This window comes from Lepus europaeus, chromosome 1 (genome assembly GCF_033115175.1).
Source record: "Lepus europaeus isolate LE1 chromosome 1, mLepTim1.pri, whole genome shotgun sequence".
Classification (NCBI taxonomy): domain Eukaryota; kingdom Metazoa; phylum Chordata; class Mammalia; order Lagomorpha; family Leporidae; genus Lepus; species Lepus europaeus.
In genome coordinates, this window is record NC_084827.1 from 13,470,157 (window position 1) to 13,482,770 (window position 12,614).

The 12,614-nt window shown below is 41.1% G+C and overlaps 1 protein-coding gene across 2 annotated transcripts in view; it reads right to left on the bottom strand.

The window, feature by feature from the left end:
• Window positions 1–12,614, bottom strand: part of NUP205 (nucleoporin 205) — an 81,362-nt gene that overhangs the window by 11,989 nt on the left and 56,759 nt on the right. For both annotated transcript variants that reach the window (XM_062195165.1, XM_062195197.1), the window contains exons 31-37: window positions 10,227–10,375; window positions 8,707–8,898; window positions 7,765–7,886; window positions 5,733–5,871; window positions 4,138–4,264; window positions 1,299–1,375; window positions 121–249 (exon numbers count right to left, since the gene is read on the bottom strand). In XM_062195165.1, the coding sequence (XP_062051149.1) occupies window positions 121–249; window positions 1,299–1,375; window positions 4,138–4,264; window positions 5,733–5,871; window positions 7,765–7,886; window positions 8,707–8,898; window positions 10,227–10,375 (935 nt within the window). The remainder of the gene's footprint in view (window positions 1–120; window positions 250–1,298; window positions 1,376–4,137; window positions 4,265–5,732; window positions 5,872–7,764; window positions 7,887–8,706; window positions 8,899–10,226; window positions 10,376–12,614) is intronic.

Consider the following 12,614-nt stretch of genomic DNA (forward strand, 5'->3'; position numbering starts at 1 on the left):
GATTTAAAAGAGAACAAGGTTATGAATCAATTTGTAAAATGACTCACATCTGTTACCCTTAACAAACTGTCCCCAACCTCAGAAACCTTACAGAATACTCCCCAATTCTCACCCCCTTACCTGCTGCATAGCCAGTTCAATCTCATCTTTCCTGCTCACTCTATCTCCCTCCACATTATCATCTTGAAATTTAAACTGACGCAGTCTGTCGGAGCCACCAAAGCGACCGAGTAGTCCCAAACATTGGCGCTAAGAAAGAAAAAGACATTTTGTTGATTTCTAGCTGAATGTGTTTAAAATTAACAACGTCCCTTTCTTGAAGGAAATCTAAAGAACAAACTCGGCAGAATGGGATCACTGTAAGGTAACCTGACATCTACTAACTCAGCCAACCAATGAAAAAAGTTAGAAGACTGAAAAACCGAGGGTTTGTGGTTTTTGTAGTAAGAGCACAACACTTTCTGGAGAGCTGACAGTATGATGTCAAAATGTACCATGTTAGGGGCTGGCGCTGTGGTCCAATAGGTTAATCCTCCGCCTGTGGTGCCAGCATCCCATATGGGTGCCAGTTTGAGACCTGGCTGCTCCACTTCCAATCAAGATCCCTGCTAATGCAACTGGGAAAGCAGCAGAAGATGACCCAAATGCTTGGGCCCCTGCACCTATGTGGGAGACCCGAAAGAAGCTCCTGGCTCCTGGCTTTGGATCGGCTCAGCTCCAAACACTGCGGCCATTTGGGGAGTGAACCAGTGGATGGAAGATATCTCTCTCTTTCTGCCTCCTCATCTCTGTAACTCTGCCTTTCAAATAAACAAATCTCAAAAACACCTCTAAATTTGGGGCCAGCAGCGCTGGGATTCCACATGGGTGTCGGTTCCAGTCATGGCTGCTCCACTTCTGATACAGCTCCCTGCTAATGCACCTGGGAAAGCAGTGGTGGACAGTCCAGGTGCTTGGGCCCCAGCACCCATACGGAAGACCTAGAAGAAGCTCCTGGCTCATAGCTTCGGATCAGCTCAGCCCCAGCAGTTGCAGCCACTTGGGGAGTGAACCAACAGATGAAGACCTCTCTGTCTCTTAACTCTCTCTGTAACTCTTTCAAATAGATAAAATGAATCTTATAAACACACACACACAAACCTCTAAATTCTCATATCCTCCTTTATGCAAAGTCAAAGTCGGAAAATCAAGTAGTAGCTATATTAGCATGTTATTCAGACAGTGAATTACAGCAGCTCAGAGAGGTAGCCCTAATCTAGGAAGCAGAATGCCCATCTGAAGATGTAAGAAACAGTTACCTGGAATCTTCCAATATGTCCCTGGAGCTCCATTAGCGATCCTTCATTTACATCAACATCAAGTTCACTTAATATACCTATAAAATTTAGAATGCTTTTAAATTTAGCTTTATAATAAGAGCATAAAAAACTAGGAAGCATGGATCTGATATTTTAGTTTTTATGAGCCTGAACAGATCTTTCCATGAAATTATTTTGAGAAATGATTTCACAGACTATAAGTGCCTTTTATGAATTAGTAACATCAGCACATGTATAATTAGATGAAATCTAAAGTCTAGATTAAACTAATTTCAAAAGGCATTTTTAAAATTTTCAAAAAATCTTTAATTTATTTCGATAAAAAGTAAAACTTTCTAAATTCAACAGTAAATACTTTCTCTTTCATCTCTTTAAAAATATCAAACACTGGGGCCAGTGTTGTGGCGCAGCAGGTTAAACTGCCACCTGTGAGGTCAGCAGCTCCGGCCTCACAGCCAACTGGGAAGTGAACCAGCGGATGAAGACCACTCTCTCTGCCTCTCCTTCTCTCTCTGCCTAACTCTTTGAAAATAAAATAATAAATCTTTAAAAAAAATCATAATTGAGCCGGTGCCGCAGCTCACTAGGCTAATCCTCCGCCTTGCGGCGACGGCACACCAGGTTCTAGTCCCGGTCGGGGCAGCGATCCTGTCCCGGTTGCCCCTCTTCCAGGCCAGCTCTCTGCTGTGGTCAGGGAGTGCAGTGGAGGATGGCCCAAGTGCTTGGGCTCTGCACCCACATGGGAGACCAGGATAAGTACCTGGCTCCTGCCATCGGATCAGCGCGGTGCGCCGGCCGCAGCGCACCTACCGCGGTGGCCATTGGAGGGTGAACCAACGGCAAAAGGAAGACCTTTCTCTCTTTCTCTCTCACTGTCCACTCTGCCTGTCAAAAAAAAAAAAAAAATCATAATTGGTCATGACGTTGCCAAAGAACAAGGCAACCTTTAGATATTCTTACATTAGAGAATTCCAGGTATTTTTTCTTCTTGAGCAGAGGGATATATTATAAATTAAAAATACCAAGATCTAAATCAAAATAAAGGAAGAAGTGGTGTTTTGCAGTGAATCCATGTAAAAATACCACTATCACTAACAGCTGAGGACACTTTGTGTTTGCAGGACTGAGTGTAAATGTTATAAAACTTAACAAAATAAAAATGATATAAACAAACAATCTGAAGGTGGAAGAGGCAGAACAAAAAAATTCATCATAGGGGGTGGGTGTTGCAGTGCTGTGGGTTAACACTCTGCTGGGGACGCCCACATCCGCTATCAGAGTTCTTGGTTCTAGTCCCAGCTACTCCACTTTCAAGTAAACTTCCTGCTAATGCAAGCTAGGAAGCAGCACATGACAGTACATGGACCCCTGCCACCCATGTGGAAGACCTGGCTGGAGTTCCAGGTTTCCGGCTTTGGGCTGGCCCAGCCCTGGCTTTTGTGGAAATTTGGGGAGTGATTAAGGATGGAAGATCTCTCTCTCTCTCTCTGTCTCTCTCTGGATTTGTGTGTATGTGACTCTGCCTCTCAAGCAAATGAAAATAAACATTTTAAAAAATTATCACTTCATCTTTCACATGAGGGAGTTAAATGATTCTAAGATTACACATAATAGAGATTACATGGAGAAAAAAGTGATCAAATCATATCAATAATTGTTCATAATCTTTTTTTCTGAATTATAGTGATTTTTTAAGAGCAAATATTTCTGTATTCAGTAGCAAAGAAACAGTTATCTAGAATCCAGTAATTCCTCCTGTTTCTCATTAGTAAGTTTTTTCAAATCTGTTAAATTCAAATAAAATTAAATATTTTCTAAAATAGCATGTAAAAGGCAATTCCACTCTCATAAGTAACATCTGTTATGTCCCATATACATAGAGCAATGTTTGAAAAGATACTGACTGGGGCAGGCACTGTGGTGCCAACATCCCATGTGGGCACCAGTTCAAGTCCCCACTGCTCTACTTCCAATCCAGTTCCCTACTAATGCACCTGGGGAAGCAGTGGAGAACGGCCCAAGTAGTTGGGCCCCTGCACCCATGTGGGAGAACCGAAGAAAGCTCCAGGCTTCGGAGCAGCCCAGCTCTGGCTCTGTGCCCATTTGGGAGTCAATCAGTAGATGGAAGACCTCTCTCTCTCTAACTCTGCCTTTCAAATGAAATAAATAAATCTTGTTTTAAAAACTTTGTTTGTTTGTTTATTTATTTATTTGAAAGGCAGAGATGACAGAGAGAGAAGCGAGGGATGAGAGAGAGAAAGATATATTTACCAGTGCCCACACAGGATAACGGCAACACAGGTGGCCTTACCTGCTATGCCACAGTGGCTGCCCTGTTTTTTGTTTTGTTTTTATTTTAAAAGGAGAAAAAGAAATGATATTGATCAGATGCTAACATTAGTTAATTTCCAGGTAGCATAACTTTGTTAAACTTCTTTATAATGAGCACATGTATCTATCAAGTATATCAGTCAGTGAAGGATTGTTAAAAGTCCATTCAGGGGGCCGGCGCTGTGGTTTAGCAGGTAAAGCTGCTGTTTGCAGTGCCAACATCCCATAAGGGCGCCAAGTCAAGACTCGCTGCTCCACTTCTGACCCAGCTCTCTGCTATGACCTGGGGAAGCAGAGAAGATGGCCCAACTCCTTGGGCCCCTGCACCCTCGAGGAGACCAGGGAGAAGCTCCTGGCTCCTGGCTTCAGATCGGCCCAGCGCCAGCTGTTGTGGCCACCTGGGGAATGAACCAGCAGATGGGAGATCTCTCTCTCTCTCTCTCTCTGCCTCTCAAATAAATCAGTCCATTCAGCACAATCAACTCACCAGGAAGGGCGGCTTTACTTATAATTCCTGTCAGCAGAGCCAGCTCCTGCAAAGACCCAGCACTAACATCCTGACAGCGCAGAATGGCTTGGATGGTGTCTGAATGCGAAATGAGAAACTGCAACACCTAGGCAATGGAGAAGGAGGAGAAACAGAGGAGGAAGAAGAGAAAATTTTATTATAAATGCATTGCAACAATACTGAAGCATGTAATTCAGCGTCAGAAAGAATCAGAGGTTGTTTCCTACATGTAAGTTTATTTTTTCAGGAAGCAATTACACTAAAATCCACAAGAAATCTAAAGATAAGGATCATATTAAAATTTACAAATCAAGCATTTAAAGGCTGCTGTAGAAGAGTTTAATAGGTAATATAATTTATAACTACTGTGTTAAAACCATTATATGACCCCTAGCACAAGAACTTAAAATAAGTAGGTAGGTAAATGACTACTGAATTAAGGAGCTGCTCCACGAAACTGACTACAATAACATGAAAACAATAACAAAAGTTTTTGACTAATTCTCTCGTTAAAGTATAAAAACAAGTACATATGTCTGATTGAAGGTTTCATCGAAATACAATAATCTCTGGTGTTTAAAGAAAAAAATTTGATTAAAAAATTCATTTCTTTAAATTACTGCGTTATCATCTATATTCAGTATTTTCTGCAAAGCACAACACACACCTCTCTGAATAAATCTGATTAAATTACATCTTGAAAGCCAGCTTGTCCTCATTATAACTGTTTTCACTTATAAAAGAGCAAGTTTCAATCACTTGCTCTCCATTTCATGATTTTCCTAATTAATTACAGTGTTTTATTCAAACCAGAATACAGAAACAGATCAAAGACAAAATCCAAAGCAAAATCAGAGTAAAGTACAGGAGCCTGTTTCCTTATTTAGTTATTTTTAAGAACTTTGTTTATTTGGGGCCAGCACTGTAGCATGGCAGGTTAAAGCCCTGGCTTGCAACACCGGCTTTCCATATGGGATCTAGTTCAAGTCCCACTGCTCCACTTTCAAGCCAGTTCCTCCAGCTCCCTGCTATGGTCTAGGAAAGCAGTGGAGGATGGCCTAAATCCTTGGGTGCCTGTGCCCAAATGGGAGACCTGGAAGAATCTCCTGGCTTCAGACCGGCCCAGGTCTGGCCTTTGCGGCCATTTGAGGAGTGAATCAACAGATGGAAGAACTCTCTGTCTCTGTCTCTACCTCTCTCTGTAATTCTTTCAAATAAATAAAAATAAATCTTAAAAAACAAAAAAGATTTGTTTGTTTATGAAGGTATCCAAAAGGCAGAGTGACAGAAGGAAAAAGAGACAGGGTTGTGCCAGTCCAAAGCCAGGAGCCAGGAGCTCCACCTAGGTGTCCCTAGTTGGTGGCAATGCCCCAAGTACCACAGCCATCCTTCTGCTGCTTCCGGGGTGCACTTTCAGTGAGCTGGTTCAGAAGCGGAGCAGCCAGGACTCGAACTGCCACTCCGAGATGGGATGCAGGCAGCTTAAGCTGCTGTGCCACAACGCCCACCTGGGGGCCTGTTTTTTATACCTATCTCTGCTCGGTATAGATTCCTAAACAAAGGATGCACCTTACCTGCCCTGCTGCCTGCAAGTGCTGGGCCATACTGGATGTGAGGATGACCTGGCACAGCTGGAGGGCTGGAAGGAGGATCTGACGGTAGCGATCCACCGGCGTAGGGATGAACACTGGGTGATCTCTCATGCCAAACATCCTTGATTCATGTCAACGAGCAAGGAGAGAGCAACATTCCAACAAGTAAGGAATAAGGTATAGTCTTCTTTTTAAAAAGTTCATTTATTTTTATTTATTTAAAAGGCAAAGAAAAAGAGCAAGCAATCATGCATTCTTTATCTTCTATCTGCTGTTTCACTCCCCAAATGCCCACAACAACCAGGACTGGGTCAGGCTGAAGTCAGGAGCAGGAAACTCCATCTGGGCCTCCCTTGGGGGGCAGGACACAGGGACTTGAGTCATCAGCACCTGCTGCCTCCCAGGGTGTCCATTAGCAGAAGCTGGAATCAGAAGCAGGGAGGACTTGATCCTAAGCTCTCTGATGAGGGATGTGGGCAACGCAAGCAGCAGCCTGAGCCACTGTACCACAATCCCTGCTCTTGAGATATATTCTTAACAACTACCTTTTACATGGCTAATGAATAACAGCCAGCTAACTAAAATATGAAGCTGCTGATTACTCTGCTTGGATTATCAGTGATTCAAAAAACTATCCATTTGGAGGCAGGCTTTTGGCACAACAGTGAAAGATGTCTCTTAGGACACCCTCATCCCATAGATGGGCGTCCCTGGATTCAAGTCCCAGTCTCCCTCCTGGCTCTAGCTTCCTGCTCATGTGGACATGGAGGAGGCAGGGGACAGCTTAAGTGGTTGGGTCCTTATCAACAATGTGGGACACCCAGTTGAGTAGCTGGCTTCTGGTTGTTGTAGGCACTGGGGGAATGAACCAGCAGATGGAAGATTTTAGTCTCTTTCAAATAAATTTATATAAATTAAAAATATAAATCTATATCTTAGTAAAAAAAAAAGTGTTAATTTTGAAAACTCTTACACAGAAAAGCCTGCATAATTGGAAAGCCAATGTTTAAAACTTCCCAAACATATTGATTCTTCTCTAAATGTTTCATTGGGCCATAGAGGCTGTAAGAAATAGATAAAAACAAGCTACTTCGCCCAAATTTCCCCCTCCAATAGCTATGCCAAAAATGAACACACACTGTCCATTATAGAAAATTAAAAGTTAAAATGAGGCTATAAAATCTCTTGGCTTTTTATTTAAGAACTGTATTTATTTGAAAGGACGGCTGCACTAGACAGGCTGGACCAGGCTGAAGCCAGGAGCCTGGAACTCTATCTGAATCTCCTACACGAGTGCCCTAAGTACCTGCTGCAGTCACACAGATGAAAAAAAATATTCAAATCAAAGCTTTTGTATTAAAATTTAACTGAGAAATTACTAATACTGGAAAACAATGTCATCTAAAGATTTATAATTTACCAGGAAGTAAAATGTCCAAATGAGGGGAAAAAATCATAAACCTCGAAATCTTATCCAAATCATCAAGAATTTGAAATCTGTAACAAATTATAATTTCACTGTAATACTTCAAAAGACCACTTTAACAGAAAACAAGTAGTTCTATTGAATAAGAAAATAAGGTGCGGCTGGGGCTGTGGCATAGTGGGTAAAAGCCTCTGCGGGCATCTGGGGAGCAAAGAGTAAACCAGCAGATGAAAGACCTCTCTCTCTCTATGCCTCTCTGTAACTCTGCCTTCCAAATAAATAATAAAATCTTAAAAAAAGAAAAGAATGTGGGGAAGGAACACATTTAATAACAAAATTCTTTCCCACATTCTCTCTTGTATTATTGATCTAAAATGGAAAGCATTAGGCCCCTATTCACTTTTTGTTATTACAAACAATTTCCATTTATTAGGAATGACAGGGAAATATAACCAAACACACAAACAAAAAAAATCAAGATGACAGAATACCACACAGAGCTATAAACCAGTGGGAAAATGATGTTTGTTATTTCCTTAGTAACCTTTTACTCAGACTTTAATCAGACTGGCCTATATGGACACTTACCCTTGTGGGTCCATTTCTGGGCGCATGTCATAGACTTGGCATTGTGCTAGTCTCACGATCACTCCAGATCTCAGCAGCTCTAAAGCTCCTTGCTGTATCTTAGCCACTCTTGTGAGAAATGCCTAAGAAGTCACAGAAGAAAAAGCAGTACTGAAATCACAGAGAGGACCTCACACAGAAATGAGACTCTCTCAGGGTATATTTCCCATCTTTGATCACCATTGAAAAGAAACTCTGGGCTGACTATCTGGGCACAATATACTGCCTTTCTGGAATTTTTATAAGGAATTAGAGGTACAACATATTTACACTGAATGCAAATGGGGCCTTGTGTGAATTAAAAAATCAACTAAAATAGTTTCTGTCATTATCATGTGGGCAGAGAAATTTCTGTTTTGCTCACAGCTGTGTCTGTAGTCCCCAGTGCCATGCATGGCACATACTGGGTACTCAGTGAATACTTGCCAGATCAATGAATAAACAAAGACAAAGGAGTTACAGAAGAATCTAAGACTTCTGTGCTTCCGTTATTGTGATATTCATGTTAAGGTCAACCAGGAGGAACCAAAATTAAAACAGATTTAGAGAAAAGGAAATAGAGCCCGAGCCAATGTATCTGTACTGAAAATTCTGCATTTAAAGTACAAGCCAGAACACTGGAATTCTCAACAAACAGCTAATGCAGAGCGAATTTTACTGCTGCCTCCACAGGGAGCACCAGTGACCTGACTAAGCAGCCCCATCACCAAGCTAGCCTGCCAAGACCACTTCAATCCATCTTTCACACATTCAGTGGACACAGATCCCCAAATGCAAAACTCCTCAAAACTGATAACAGCTTGTATAATAGAAGACAATCATCAAAACGTATGTCACATAAATTCTCTTTATATATCTACAGTCCCAAGAAGAAATAACCAAGTGGCATTCACAAGGCCTTACCATTTTGGATTCATAAGTATAGAGGGCTTTCAAAAGGGGGGGTTGTGGAGTGAGCAAACTCTGTAAAGTACGGTCATCTTCTACCAGGCTGTCCACAAGGACCTTCAGATAGCCACTGTTGGAAAGATACAGAAGCCACTGCTGCTGCTTGTCCACAGAGACGATCCGGTCCAGGAGAGCCAGGGCCAGCATCTGAAGGGACAGCAAAACAAAGTCTAAAATGTGGAGCTCACTTACAAGATCAACGACAGTAACTGTCTTTATCTGCAAATATTTAGAACTTTTCTCATGAGAATTGTTGCTTGCAACAAAATTTCGTTATTTTTTTTTAAAGTTGAAAACTGTATGTATGGGTTCAGAATCTCAATTCATTAATAAGAGGAAAATTTTCACAGTAAAATTGTATTTCTAAAACAAAACCTACACATTAAGATAATGACACTGACTATATTTTACCATCATCTAGACATCACTTATTAAAGAAGTTTTGAAAAATAGCTGTTTTTTCTAATTGTACAGTTTTACGTACTCAGTACAGAAAGCCTAGAAAACTATATGAGAAGTATAAGATCTAATGAAAACAGTTCATCCTTTTTGGTCTATCTCTTCCCAGTGTTTTTTGGGTTTTTTGCTTATTTTTTTTAATGTCTAAAAATAATTTAAGGATTTTTCAAACATAACAGAAATTACTACATGTATATCCTCTTTCTAAAACCCATTATTTCCGTGGTCTTCAAAAACATGATTGACTGCTACATAATTTTCCACTGGGAGAAAATCATCTTCTCAGTGTTATCTCTAGGATGTCACAATATTGTAAAGAACTATAAATGCAAGTTCCCACTCACAAAGATTTAGGCAGAGAAAGACAAACTCAGTGTAAAGGCAATTTATCCAGCATTCTGGATAAATCATTTTTAGGCAGTATCTCTATTGTTTTCATCAATGTTATTACCCTAGCCAACCTCAAAAGAGGTGATTCTGAAAGGAAGTTCAGAATTAACATTCTAAACAGAATTAAACAAAATGTATGAACAGGGGATGGCACCGTGGTGTAGAGGGCTAGGCCTCCGCTTGTGGCACCGGGATCCCATATGGGCGCCAGTTCAAGTCCCAGCTGCTCCTCTTCCAGTCCAGCTCTCTGTTATAGCCTGGGAAAGCAGTGGAAGATGGTCCAAGTGCTTGGGCCCCTGCATCTGTGTGGGAGACCCAGAAGAAGCTCCTGGCTTCAGATCAGCTCAGCTGTAGCCATTTTGGTCGCCTGGGGGGTGAACCAGTGGATGGAATACCTTTCTCTCTGTCTCTGTCTCTCTCTCTCTCTCTGTAACACTAACTTCTCAAGTAAATAAATAAAATCTTTAAAAAATATGAATAAACAAAACAGAAGTCCCTATCAAATAAGCAAATTATCTGTTACAGAAAGTGCTCAATATGTAATACATTTCAAAAGCTGATTCAGTTTATAGCTTAGTAAGTCAAAATACATATTCCGTTATAATAGCAAACAAGAAGTACTTTACCCTTCCAATCTCATGACCGTCACAAGCATCTCGACAGACTACCTCCATGAGGGCAGCACCATAGCTCTCAATGATAGCTACATTTTCTCGCTGTAATTTACTAAACACATCTTCAGGGGCCGTCAGCCTTTCCCACATTGTTTTTTTAGCTAAGGAGTTAAAATAGAAAGCATATTCCAATAAAAATGAGTAAGTGAGCAATTATGCCTCATACACAACAAAAAAATCCTTGCATTACTGAATGTACACAAAGGCCCACTAACCAATGAGTAAAGCCACATGACCTTTTAAAGAACACAAAGTACATATTTCATGAATAGACACTAAAATAACAGAATCAGGAAAAGATGTTCTTAAAGAAATCAAAATGAATTATGAGACTCTAAGAGAAACAGTATGCTCTAATTATCCTGCTGACCAATCTGATTTTATTGAGATCTAGAGAATTTAGCCAGGTCAAATCAAGTAAAATGTGGATAAAATTATCCAACATATCAGACTACTGATTTTTTTGGTCAAAATACTTATTAAAAATAAAAAGCACACACATTATAAAGGTAATTTAAATATACAATGATAATTAATGGCATGATAACACATTTTATGATTCATGTAAACCTCTTAGAAAAGTTTCTAAATATATTAAATAAAGCAATAACCCATATTTTAAACCAATCTCATTTCTTTTCCTAACTACTACATAGAACTTTGGTTTTTATTTTTTTAAAGATTAACTTTTACAGAAAGAGAGAGAGGGAGACAGAGAGATATTCCATCCCTTGGGTCATTCTCCAAATGGCTGCAACAGATGGGCTGAGCCAGGCTGAAGGCAGGAGTCAGGAGCTTCCTCTGGGTCTCCCATTGGGATGCAGGCGTCCAAGCACTTGGGCCATCTTCTGCTGCTTTCCCAAGCACATTAGCAGGGTGCTGTGTTGGAAGTGGAGCAGCCAAGACTTGAACCAGCACTCATAAGGGATGCTGGTGTTGCAGGTATTGTACCCTACATGTATGTTTTCAAATTGCCCTCTTGCTAACTTCTCATAAACAGCATGTTTTTAATAGCTTCACTTAGTGGTTAAGCAGTGATTATGCCAATTCAACTAAATGAATATAAAAAAAAAAAAAAAAAAAAGAAGGGCCAGCCCTGTGGCACAGTCGATAAAGCACCACCTGCAGTGCCAGCACGGTGCAGACTCAAGTCCTGGCTGCTCCACTTCCCATTCAGCTCTCAACCACAGCCCAGGGAAGCAGGAGAGGATGATCCAGCTCTCGACCACAGCCCAGGAAAGCAGGAGAGGATGGCCCAAGTCCTTGGATCCTTACTCCGTGAGACAGATCCAGAAGAGGTTCCAGGCTCCTGGCTTCAGACCAGCCCAGCTGCGGCTGTAGTGGCCATTTGGAGAGTGAATCAGCGGATGGAAGACCTTTCTCTCTGTCTCTGTCTATCTGTAACTCTGCCTTTCAAATAAATAAATACATTTTCCCCAAAAAATGAGAAGAATGTGGACAATGTTTGGAATGGGGAAGTTCCACTATAACTCTTTTTATCTCTAAAATTTATTTAATTTTAGTTGAAAGGCAGAGACAGAAAGACAAATAGAGATCTTCAATTCACTGGCTCAATCCCGAAATGCCCACAGCAACCAGGACTGGGACAGACTGTAGCCAGGAGCCCATAACTCAATCCAGCTCTCACTTGTGGTCGCAGGGATTTAACTACTTAAAGCCAAGACTAAAGACACACTGGAATATGGGATGCAGACATTGCAAGCAGCACTTGTGCAAAGGCCCACACCATTATCTTTTCAGAAAAGGCTCCCGTGGAGCCGGCACTGTGGTGTAACGGGTAAAGCGCTGCTTATTATAGTGCAGGCATCCCATACGGGCACCGGTTCAAGTCGCGGCTACTCCACTTCCGATGCAGCCCTCTGCTATAGCCTGGGAAAACAGTGGAAGATGGCCTAAGACCGTGGGCTCCTGTATCCACATGGGAGACCCGGAGGAGGCTCCTGGCACCTGGCTTTGGATTGGCTCAGCTCCGGCCATTGGGACCAACTGGAGAGTCAACCAGTGGATAGAAGATCTTCTCTCTCTCTCTGCCTACCTTCTCTGTGTAACTCTGACTTTCAAAAAAATAAACACATCTTAAAAAAAAAAAAAAAAAAAAAAAAAAAAAGTTCATGTTTGTTTAAAACGTCTTTCTGAATTATTCTGTTGTTTTTCCTGACATTGAAAACATTGTTACGCATCATTTAAATGGGTACTACACTTTCTATAGATTTATCATTTGGCTGTTCTTCCTAAGGTACTACATGGCATAATATATAACCACTACAAGGATAATATGAAATACACTATTCCTTACATATGTAGTGGTTAAGAATCTGT